The 13044-nt window shown below is 41.2% G+C and overlaps 1 protein-coding gene across 6 annotated transcripts in view; it reads left to right on the forward strand.

Moving 5' to 3' along the window:
* PCM1 (pericentriolar material 1) overlaps positions 1–13044 on the forward strand; it is a 186187-nt gene that overhangs the window by 95741 nt on the left and 77402 nt on the right. For all 6 annotated transcript variants that reach the window (XM_075860140.1, XM_075860145.1, XM_075860142.1 and 3 more), the window contains 2 exons: positions 11362–11546; positions 12504–12710. In XM_075860140.1, the coding sequence (XP_075716255.1) occupies positions 11362–11546; positions 12504–12710 (392 nt within the window). The remainder of the gene's footprint in view (positions 1–11361; positions 11547–12503; positions 12711–13044) is intronic.

A 13044-nucleotide genomic window follows, 5' to 3' on the forward strand; every position in this document is an offset into this window, starting at 1 on the left:
TGCCAGTGAGAGTATCTACTTTGGAGAGGAAGGTTGATCTATGGCATCAAAAATGTGATGACCTGGAGAACAGACTTCGCCACAACAACCTTAGGATCCTGGGATTTCCGGAGCGTGCAGAGGGCACAGATCCAGCAGAATTTCTGGAGTGCTGGCTTAAAAGCACGTTTCTGGAGGCTGCATTCTCCACAGCTTTTGTAGTTGAAAGAGCTCATTGGGTACCCGCCCGGAGTCTGTCGCCAGGACCTTTGCTGGCTGGGATGCTCAACTGGAGAGATCGGGATCACGTTCTCCAATCCGCAAGACGGAAGCCGGAGATTCGATTTGAAAATGTGTCCATTTTGATATTTCCGGATTTCTCTGCAAAACTACAGAAGAAGAGAGCAACCTTCATATCTGCTAAGCAGAAACTATGTGAGGCTGATGTGCCATACTCCATGGCATATCCTGCTCGACTCCAAGTTGTGGATAGAGATAAAGTCCTGTTTTTCCAAGATCCGGCTGAAGTGGTAGAATGGTTTATGCATCGCCCTCCATCTGGTGGGCAGTGATCTGGTAAAATGTATCTTTACTTCTTCTTTAACTTTTACCTATTTGGCATCTACATTTTATGGCACCATATAGCTTGAACTAACCTTTCAGATTTCCCTACATATCCTTCTCGAGGTGGACTGTTTTCTCAGAACAGTATGGAACCTGTCACCAGCATTTCACCTATTGAACTTTACTTATCCCTCACTGGCCGCTGCTATCAAAATTCATTCCCATTATCCAATGTCCTAAACTCCTGCTCCGACTGTAAATCACTTTCTGCAAACATTTTGTGCCTTTTATCGGAATAATCCTGTGTTCCGTTGTACGCACACTCCAGAAGAGGACATCAGTGCGCGAGCGCGGGATTTCATGTGTGCTGGGGGAAGGCGTGGAGCGATCAATCAAAAGTAAGGAGGCGGACCAACCCGATTCCATGTGAACCAGGTCTCTGCTTATTGGGACTGTTGGGAGAGAGGACGTGGACACACCACGAGGGTATCTTCCTGCGAGAAGCCCTGTTCTTAGCCAGAAAAGCGATAGCCATCCGATGGATGGGGGACACTTTCCCGGATACATCACAATGGAAAAGCCTGGTCAATGCCATTCTCCCATATGAAAATATAGTATATAAACATAGAGGATGTCAATATAAATTCTTCAGAATCTGGGGAGATTGGTGCTCCTCACCTCTTGCCTCCTTCAGCGTGGGCGACCTTAGAGAATCCTTACCACTTCAAGTAGGAAGGATTTGAGATCTACTTGACCAGGTTTTTAATACCCTAGGTGTGAGAATGGAGCTTGGATCTGGTAAATAACTGCGACCTGTATGTCTACAGAATCACAAATAAGTGGGACACTGACCTGCCTGCGTGCAGTGAATATTTGGAGTCTCCTGTGACTCGCTTTCATGTATAAATGTAAATTGCAAACTTTTGTCTCTAATGTGTATTCATGGTATGCAGGAACGTTAATGTTAATGTTACTATTTTGTTTTCATCTGCTGATGATTTTTGTATGTACTTTTACAATAAACCGAGTTTAAAAAAAAAAAGTAAGGAGGCGGGGTAAACTCGGAAAGACTTGAGGAATGAAGATATGACACTTTTTTGCTCATTAGCATACGGTGTGGGAACACTAAAAAACTGAATACTAAAGCTACAGAGCCGACTAAGCAGCAAATTCTAGGTTATATAGAAATGATTTTTCACCCACTACCACCGGGTATTGCTGGTTTAATAGGTGAAATGCTGGTGACCGGTTCCCTTCAGGCATTTAAATATTACCTATGTAGATAAATACTTGATGACCAGCGACTTTACTACCTGGTAATTGATATTATATTGCATACATTGCTGTTATTGCTTCTGGTGGATGCTCTACACTGAAGACGTACTGGAGCCGTGCATTTATGGTTTATATGTTTGCAAACGTACCACTTGGGTCAGTAATATGGATGCACGAAGCTACCAGTATGTATCGGTATACTATTTTATTTTACTTATTTTCTTTATCTATATGTTTTACCTGATATAAGTCACGAGAGAATTGTATTTTTTGCTTGTGGGACAACTAGCACCTTTCTTGTTTCACAAGCAACCCCTTTATCTTGCCACACGCTACTATACGAGTTACAAGTTCATTACTGTTTTAATGTTAATTAATTTTGCGACTCACTGCACATGTGATTTGATAATGCACGCCTATAGGTCCCGAGAGCGTCTTGAAAACGTTCTTGGCCAAGTACATGTTCTAGAGTATGGACACCGGGCTTCTGTGTACTCTTTGAGATTTACAGACATATGGGTACACGTAGTCTTGTATATCCTGTCCGTCCTATTGCTTTTCATATAGATAGCGAACATGAAATTTCTTAGTTGGAATGTTAGGGGACTGGGCCAACTGAGGAAAAGAATCGCTGTCTTCTCCCACCTTAGGCAATTATCACCACATATTATATGCCTACAAAAGACCCACCTAACATCTACCACAGTTTATTTTCTTCATAAGCCCTGGGTACAATAGTCCAAGCACCCCACTCACACTTTCTACTCCAGAGGGGTATCGCTACTAATACATAGATGTTTAAGATGGGAAGTGACTCAGGTCACCACCAATCCTGACGGACTGTATATATTTGTACACGCTTATGTAAATTGCTGGCCTTATGTCATACTGGGATTGTATATACCCCCTGTAGCAGGTATGTCTATACTCCATCGGGCAGCAATCTTCTCGGTTCAGTACCCTGCAGCTACGTTGGTATGAAAGGAAGATTGCAATATGGTACTTATTCCGTAACTCTATAGACTGCAGATGTCCCGGAATGCAAATAGCGTTCTGTCAGGGGAAACCGCATTGAGGAGATTTCTAGCTGAGGTGGGGTGGATTGATTTGTGGAAATGTTGACATACCTCTGAGAAACAATATTCCTGTCGTACACCGTGAAGGGGAGCTTTGTCTCGCATAGATTGTTTTTGGGACACCAAATGTATCTGATGGTCTCAGATGGCCGTTATATTGTTAGGGGTCTGTCAGACCATTCCCCACTATATTTAGAATTACAGACCCCTGGAACTGACTGTAGATCAGGGTGGAGAATACATCCCTTTTGGCTTACATTGATAGGTGAACAGGACAGAATACCGGCCCAATTACAAATCTTTATAGACTCAAATAATACAGTCAATACCATTGTGGTCTGGGAGACGTTGAAATGCATATCTTCGGGGATGTCTTAGGTCGTCCATCTCCTTAATCAAGAGGGAATCTGCTATGCACGAGGAGAGGTTGGCCCGAGAATGTATGCTTAAAGGGAACCTGTCACCAGCATTTTAGCTGTAAAGCCAGCAATACCTGGTGAAAGTGGGTGAAAAATCATTGTCATCTAAGCTATAAATATGTTCTAAGTAAGCTCTGTAGCTTTAGTATTCCGTTTTTCAGTGGTCCCACGCCGTATGCAAATGAGCAGAAAAGAGTCAAATCTTCATCTGAAAAGAGTCAGGTTTTCATTCCTCCAGCATCTCAGTGTGGACTCCACCTCCTTCTTTTTGATTGACAACTCCTTAGCCAGTCAGGGCCGGACAGGTGGTGGCAGTGGGCGTGGTTAAGAAGCTCCGTCCCAGAGGGAAAAATAATTACCATAAAAGGCGGGAAAAGTTTAAACGACTATATTTACTGACAGAGGAGGACTTCAGGAAAGAAGAGAACAGGAATGCACTCTGGACAGCTGCGGCCATTGAGGGGTCAGGCTAGTTTAACAGGTAAGATGTTGATGACAGGATCCCTTTAAAGAACAGGAATTTGTTTTAGATCCCAGTGAATCCAAGAAACAAGCGTAGTTATGCACGGATCAACAATATCTGGCATTGTTACAGGATGAAGCACAAAGGAGACTATTCTTCAAACAATCCTACTTTGAACTAAGTAACCAAACTGGGAAGTTTTTGGCTCATACTATCCATCAAAATAATGCTTCCCCAGCTATTCGTAAAATTTCATCAGCACGAGGTGAAGCCCTCCTAGATAATGACCTAATCCTAAATAGATTCAGAGAATTCTATGATCAGCTTTACTCGACCCATTATACCAACTCCCCGGCAGAACTTCAATCATACTTGACTGAGATATCCTTTCCCCAACTATCGGAGATGGATAGTCAGCTCTTAGACTCCGATATCACTTTAGCGGAGATAGATCAAGCTATTTCGGACATGGCTAGGGGAAAGTCTCCTGGCCCGGATGGCCTCCCAATAGAGGTATTTTGTAGATACTCTGATAAAATAGGGCCACTCCTCCTAAATATCTTTATGAAAGCTCATGACTATGAGACTCCCAGTCTCTCTATATGGCTACTATTGTGGTGCTCTTGAAGCCTAATAATAATCCTCTGGAGTGTGTTCATACAGACCCATCTCGCTACTGAACGTAGATTACAAAATACTAACCAAGATATTAGCTAATAATCTCAACTCAGGTATTCTCAGCATCAGTCACTCTGACCAATCCGGCTTTATGCCAGGTAAGTGCACCACAAAAAATATCCATAGGGTACAAATCATCTCTCAGTTGGGTAGAGCCGATAATAAAAAAATGGGCCATGGCTTCCCTTGACGCAGCCAAGGCTTTCGATTCAGTGGAATGGCCATATTTGCTAGCAGTACTACAGAAATGTTGTTTTGGTCCTCAATTTATTAAGCGGATATCCATCCTTTATAAGACGCCTAGGGCCAACCTCTTAATCAATGGTCAATGCTCTGCTTTTTTGATTTGGGAAGGGGTACCCACCAGGGATGTCCTCTATCGCCGCTACTGTTTGCATTGGCAATAGAGCCTTTGGCACTCCGATTGAGACAGGACACTGTATTCCATGGTATTTCTTTGGGAGAGCGGGAGGATCGCGTTGGGCTATATGCAGATGAGCTTATTTTATTAATGGTGGACCCAGATATTTCCTTGCACAGGGCGATTTACCTTTTGGATGAATTTGCTCCATTTTCGGGCCTTCGTATAAACTGGAGCAAATCGACTTTGATGCCGCTATGGGATTCAGGTTGGCCCTCCGTATACTGTAATCTGGTAGATTTTAAGTACCTGGGCATATATATATATATTACTAAACATGCTAATAAATCTCATGCAAAAAATATTTATCCTCTGCTAGAGTACACTGAATCCAAATGTGGATTCCTGCCTATCTACATCTGGATGTATCAATTTAGTTAAAATGATATTTCTCCCGAAAGGGTGGTACCGTCTTGAACATGCCACGGGTCCCATTCCCAAATCCTTTTTTTTTTTCAAAGCTACAATCTTTATTAACTTCATTTATATGGGGGGAACTCCAGACATTGAGTGTGAGTATCTTAGGCCAAAAACACAGGGGGGTATGGCCCTTCTGGACTTTTTTATTTATTTTTAGCAGACCAGCTCTGCTTTCTCTATGGATGGACACTGCCTATCACTCCACCTAGTGTGGAATATAACCTAGCACATTATTTAAACATAGGCACGCTGTGGCCGGTCTTGGAAAGACCAAACCTCTTTCCTCTCCGTTTGCTGTTGCTTTACAAGTTGGCCATTCAGGTTTGGAGAGCTACTTAGGAGCTATCTCATTATCATGAATTTCATTCCACGATACCTCTATGGGAAAACCATATGTTCCCTCATCTCTCACTTGTTGGGGAGATATGTTTTGTGCTTCATGTGTTGTTTTTTCGACTCTGGGGGATCTGTACAGCGTTGGGACTTTTTGATCCTTCACACAAATACAATAATTATTTAATGTACCACGTACATCATTTTATAGATATTTGCAACTGAGACGCGTTATACACAGCCAGTTCCCGAATGTATCGTGCCCCATGTCCGATTACCCCTTAATTGGAGTTTTTGTATCACAGGGACCCAGGGGATTTATTTCAGCCTTGTACACCTATTTTTTGGGAAATTGATTAAAAGCCACTCAGTTAGCCTTCGAGACCAAGTGGAAAATACTTGACTCTTTGAATACTCTTTGAAAGATTGGGAAGAGGCACTGGCATCCCTGCTCTGTGTATTCCCTGCGGTTAACAATCTCATGACCCAATTATACTTTCTGCACTTATGTTACTTATCTCCAATTTGTCTTCATAAAATGGGGAGACTCCCACACACTAGATGCCACAGATGCTCTAAAACACAAGCTGACTTTTAGCACCTGGCTTTTGGAGTGTTCCTATATTAATTCATTTTGGAAAGACAACTGACATCTGTTCTGGGGAATCCAGTGCCATTTACCCCTGAGCTGTGCCTTCCTGGTACTTTGGATGAGTCGTTATGGCCACATCATACTAGAATTTTTCTTATTGAGACTTTGTTTTAATCCCCGTAAAGCCATTGCACTTGGATGGGTGATAAATTCCCAACCTTAGGTCCATGGAAGAGACAGATCAGCATGACAATTCCTTATGAGAGAATGGTGTACTCTCAGAGGCTGCCCCCAAAAATTCCAGAAGATATGGGGGAATTGGATGGTGTCCCCTTTGGCTCTCTCTTCCCTGAGATTGCTGAGAGCTGGCGTCTCCGCTGATCTTTTGAGGTTCTGGAGGAAGCTAATAATGGGATGTTTAGAAAGTCCCATCGCTGTACAAGGTTATTAATGAGAAACCTGGAGAACTGACACTTCATGTTCATCACTCTATTAAACATTCAATATATGGTGACATACTGTTATGTGCGGGTCTTACATCTACGATAAGTTTCACTGTGTTTAAATTCTGTTCTTCATTGACTGTATCATACTACATGCTTCATCTTGATTTTTACTGTACATTTTTATAAATGTGAGATTTTGAGTAATGTTTCCGGTGTGACCGGATACTCAATCTCTCGTTACTGTAATTTATTCCATTATGTATATGTACGTATGATGTGATACTGCTTTTTGTTGATGTGCGAAATGTATTTCGAATGTTGTTTAAAAAATTTGTTATCGCCGCAATCGGATTGACCCGCAAAATAAAGTTAACATTTCGTTTTTACTGCACAGTGAACGGCGTAAAAGGAAAACCCCAAAAAACAATGGAGCAATCGCGGTTTTATTCTCAACCTACCAAAAATTTTTTGCAGTACATTTATATGGTTTAACCCGTTCGCACACCGTGATGTACTATTCTGTCATGGTAACCACATCGTTCGCGCTCCATTACGCAATAGTACGTTACGAGAGGAACGGCCATTTCGGCCATCCTCCCGACACATACAGGAGCTGTGACAGCCGCTGTCTCGTACAGGAGCTGCCGCAGCTCCTACACCGGGGACCGATTGAGGTGTCCCCGCTGATTAACCCCTTAGAAGCCACGTTCAATAATTATCGCGGCTTCTTAGGGATTAAACCACCATTAACGGCCCGCTACATGATAGTAGGCAGCGATGGTTGCTATGGCAACCGGGCGCATAATAATGGCGTCCGGCTATGCCATCTACGGAAGCCTAGTGGGTCCTGACAAAGTCAGGACCCACTATGCTTGCGGTCAGCGAGTAGCTGACCACTCTAATACACCGCACTACGCATGTAGTGCAGTGTATTAGAATAGCGATCAGGGCCTCCTGCCCTCAAGTCCCCTAGTGGGACAAAGTAAAAAAGTTTTAAAAAAAAAAGTTGTGTAAAAATAAGAAAATAAAAGTAAAAATCCCCCTTTTTCCCTCATCAGTCCTTTATTATTAATAAAAATAAATAAACAAACTATACATAATTGGTATCGCCGCGTCCGTAACATCCTGAACTACAAAAGTTTTTTATCCCGCGCGGTGAACGCCATAAAAGAAAATAATAAACCATACCAGGATCACAATTTTTTTGGTCACTTCACCTCCCAAAAAATGGAATAAAAAGAGATCAAAAAGTCGCATGTACCTAAATATGGTACTGATCGAAATTACAGTTCATTACACAAAAAACAAGTCCTCGCACGGCTTTCCTGATGGAAAAATAAAAAAGTTATGGCTCTTAGAATAAGGTAACACAAAAAGTGAATGATTTTTTATAAAGTATTTTATTGTGCAAACGCTAGAAGTAATCGTATCGCCCCGCAGAATAAAGTGAATGTCATTTATAGCACACGCTGAACTCTGTAAAAAAAAAAAACAATAGTAGAATTGCTGTTTTTTAGTCACCACGACTCTTAAAAATAGAATAAAAACTGATCAAAAAGTCACATGCACCCCATGAAAACTACAATGAATTCCTCAAAGGGGTCTAGTTTCCAAAATGGGGTCACGTTTAAGGGGTTTCTTCAGTACTGGTACTTCAAGCTCTGCAAATGCGACATGGCGCCCAGAAACCAATCCAGCAAATTCTACATGCCAAATAGCGCTCCTGCCTTTCTGAGCTCTGCCCCTTGTTTCCAACCAGCACTTTGTGACCACATATGGGGTATTGCCGTAATCGGGAGAAATTGTTTTACAAAAGTTGGGGTGCTTTTTCTCCTTTAGTCCATGTCAAAATTAAGAATTCGTACCTTTTATCGGAAAAAATTGATTTTCAATTGCACAGCCTAATTCCAGAAAAAGCAACAAAAAAACAGTGGGATCAAAATGCCCACTATAACCCTCAATAAGTTCCTTGAGGAGTGTAGTTTGCCAAATAGGGTCACTTTTGGGGGGTTTCCTCTGTTTTGGTACCACAAGACCTCTTCAAACCGGACATGGTGCCTTTGCTTCGGAGGCCGGTGCTTCAGTCCATTACAGCACTAGGGCCACATGTGGGATATTTCTCAAAACTGAAGAATCTGGGCAATAAGTATTGAGTTGCGTTTCTCTGGTGAAACCTTCTGTTTTACCTAAAAAAAATGAATAAAATGGATTTTCTGACAAAAAAAAGGAAATCTGTAAATTCCACCTCTACTTTGCGTTAAGTTCCTGTGAAACACCTAGGGGTTTAATAAACTTTCTAAATGCTGTTTTGAATACATTGAGGGGGTCTAGTTTCTAAAATGGGGTGTTTGGGGTTTCTAATATATGGGCCCCTCAAAGCCACTTCAGAACTGGAACCTAAAAAAAAAGAGGCTTTTGATATTTAATTCAAAATATGAGAAATTTCTGCTTATGTTCTAAGCCTTGTAACGTCCTAGAAAAAATGTTTTTTTTTCAAAAAATGCCAACATATAGTAGACATGGGAAATGTGAACTAGTAACTATTTTGGGTGGTATAACCCTCTCTTACAAGCAGATGCATTTAAATTCAGAAAAATTCTATTTTTCACAAGCACTGAATATATCGACCAAATTTTATCACTAACATAAAGCCCAATGTCTCACGAGAAAACAATCTCCGAATCGCTTGGATAGGTTATTACCACATAAAGTGAAAAATGTGCTCTGAGCCTTAAGGCCTAAACTAGGCTGCATTATTAAGGGGTTAAACGGTCCATTATAAACTACAGCTTGAAAAAGTGTGACCCTATTTGTGTTTTACACAACTGTTCTAGATTTCTCTGTAATCTGTTTACATTTTATGAAGTTCGCATTGTGATTTTCGATTTTCTCTGTAAACATATACTTTATGTGAATTCATGGCAGTATTTGTACTATTTCTTTTACTCTTTTGTGCAAAAAGTAATAAACAAATTTGTAAGAAACTACAGCATGTACCACAAAAAACAAGCACTCGTAAGGCTATGTAGACGATAAAGTAACGTAATGGCTTCTGGAAGGCAGGGGGAGAAAAAAACCTCAAAAAAAGGGGTTAAATTGTTATAATACAGTCTTGACCAAAATACACAAATGAGGCAAAGTACAATCATTTTCTGATATTGAAATCCACTTCTGCTATTAAAGAGCTTTTCCCATCAGGGACACTTATGACATATCCACAGGATATTCCATAAATGTCAGATAGATGCGGGTCCTACCTCTGGGACCCGCACCTGTGGAGTCTCGTCCTCAGTTAGTCAGCCTGGATTTCACCGAGTAGCGCGGGAAGAATTACACCAGTAGCAGAGCTCAGGTAAAATATCCTCACTCGATGAGATAGGAGCACAACAACTTTATGAGATAGGAGCACAACAACTTTATGAGATAGGAGCACAACAACTTTATGAGATAGGAGCACAACAACTTTATGAGATAGGAGCACAACAACTTTATGAGATAGGAGCACAACAACTTTATGAGATAGGAGCACAACAACTTTATGAGATAGGAGCACAACAACTTTATGAGATAGGAGCACAACAACTTTAGCTCGCTGAGCTACGCTGTTTCCAGAAGTCCCATAGAGGTGAATGGCAGTTACTGAAGCCGTGTAGCATGCGAGCTACGCTTTTTCTGTAACTAGTATTCAGTTCTATGGGAGTTACGGAAACAGCTTAGACTCCGCAAGTTGCACTGTTTTCTTATATGGTCGAAAGCAGTAGAACGGGGATAATGGGCCCCGTTCTAGAGAGAGGTGCGGATCCCAGAGGTAGGACCTGCAACTATCTGACATTTATGGCATATTCTGTGGATAAGTCCTAAATGTCCCTGATGGGGAAACCCCCTTTCAGTATTCATATCTCATAAGAAAAATACAAAATTATTTTTTTATTATTGTTCGAAGTGTCCCATCGTTTAGAGAGGGATGCAGCACTAACCTATTTCACAGCACTGTCTAAGAGCTGTTATTCCTTCACTGTATTCCAGGGACACACACTAAAACTCTATCTAAATATTGAATAAACTTCCTAATATACATTCTGTATTAAATCGGGATGCATTTCTTCCTATTCACACTACCTCTTCCCAGCCGGAAGTTCTGCTTTTCATGCAAGTCGTCTTCTTTTTTTTTTCCGACATACCTCACTTACCAACGTCCCGCCACAGGGATGTTCTCCAGTAATTATTCCGCCTCCTGTATGGGTCTATTCCCCTCACCACTAGTTCTTCCTTCCCCTTAAATTTTTTTTGTTCAGTGGTGTCGGCGCATCATCGTCTCACGTGACCACTAGCTTCAGCGGGGCCGGCACGTCATCATACCATGTGACCGCTATAGGGGCTGGCGCGGTGAGGTCCTTGTTGACGTAAAAGCAGGGTAAACTGAGAAAATAAATCCTGCCTACTAACCGGAAGTCCCGCGGATACAGCGTTACATCAAGGATAAATGAGTAACACTGAAATGTGATTTTCTTCTAGGAAAGCAGTGCCAATTGTTCCATAATCATGATTAGACATGCCTGTGTTTTTGTTTTGTTTTCTTCCGGATGACCCCTTTGACCTTATTTTACAAAACAAAATTTATTCGTTTTGTTAGAGTTGATTTATTTCCGTTGCTCCACCAATTTAAGCGTAAAGCTGTTTGATACCCTTATTTAGGTTTGGACGGAGATACGCAGACATCAAATTTTAAGAGAAGATTTGCGGCAAAGAAGGAAACAGCTTGAGTCATTGATGGCTGAACATCAGAGAAGGCAAGGAATCACAGATACGAATTCTGCTGGCTCTTTGAGAAGTGATGACTCTGAGACGCACAGTCTTCAGCACCAAAGCAAAACTGAGAAGTGAGTTATTTTTGGTGACGAGTTTTCTGCTTTATTGTTCATTGGTTTTAGTGTTGGGAAGTTTAGTGGCTATAACAGAGACCTCGTAGCATTGGGGCCTTGTATGTTAAATCTGACTACAGACCACATCTACATAAGTTTTGAATGTTCCGTCTGTTCTTTTGTGCTGCGATATTTTCCCTACGTGCTAATAAACCTACTGAGGGGTAAATAATGATTAATTGCTGCGGTGTGCAGATTTTATACACAATGGATATCGACTGAAAATTCAAGATCAGTATATTCAATAAGCTAGAGCAGTGTTTTTCATAGCAGTCCCCATGGAACCCGTTTAGGTTATGACTTGAGGATTTACCATAGAGAAACGTGCTGATCATTGATTTAGTGAAATAAATGAAACCCTCAATACCTGACCTGTTAGGACTGGACTGAGGAACGCTGTGCTAGGGGGGAATATAATACACCAGTAGTGAAATACATTTCATGACCAGAAGGAAACTATTTTAAAAAGTGACCAATCCATTGTTCTAATGTCTGATAAACAATGGTATCTTGGGCTCCGTTCCCATTTGCTTTTGAGTCTTTAGTCAGAAGTATTCGTCGGGAGGAATTCCCAACATATTCCTCTGATGGAAGGCTGCAAGAAGTGCCCTGTATACAGAGGAATACGTCACCAGTAGGCTCCCAAACGTATGTCACTCAGTATCCGTTTTTTTGCGGATTTTCTCTGTATAGAAAAGCGTAGTCTATGTAGTATTATCTACACTTTTCTATACAGTTGGAAAAAAAGTATACCTGCCCTATGAATACCTTTTTTAGTGTTTGCGCCGGAAACTTTCTTGGCGCATACGTCGAAAGTAGTGCTAAAATGCAATGGTAACGGAGCATAGGACTTGTATTGTGATTTAAAATTTATAGCCTTTTGTTTGCCATTTTTTTATTTTATTTATTTTTTAGAACAATGGCAACTTGGGGTGGATCCACACAGTGTGCTCTTGATGAGGATGATGATGATGAAGATGAAGCCTGCATATCCGATGTAAATCCGACAGAAGAAGAAGAGGAGGAAGAAGAGGAGCAAGAAAACACATTCCGAGAAAATGCCCCATATTCCGAAAGCGGCATAAATCAGAGTGCTTTTAGTAGGAAGACCAGTAAACATGGGTTAGTGGATGTATTTTAGATGTATAGGCAAATGGACACATATATATATAGATAGATGGATGGATAGAAAAGTATAGATAAGTCCAGAGCAGCACTGAAAAACACTCGAAGTGCAGAGCGGGTGCAAATCCCAAGAACCAGGCCGAGGATCAAAGTACAAATTTGCAAAAGTGATAAAAGTGGTTTTTTAATCCATATGTGACGTTTTGGTCCTGTATAGAACCTTTCTCAAGCTTGATAAAGGTTCTATGTGGGTCTGAAACTTCGCATATCGATTGAACAAACCATTTTTTTCACTTTGGCAAATTTGGAGTGCTGCCTTTTCTTTATTATA

This window comes from Rhinoderma darwinii, chromosome 1 (genome assembly GCF_050947455.1).
Source record: "Rhinoderma darwinii isolate aRhiDar2 chromosome 1, aRhiDar2.hap1, whole genome shotgun sequence".
In the NCBI taxonomy this organism is placed as follows: domain Eukaryota; kingdom Metazoa; phylum Chordata; class Amphibia; order Anura; family Rhinodermatidae; genus Rhinoderma; species Rhinoderma darwinii.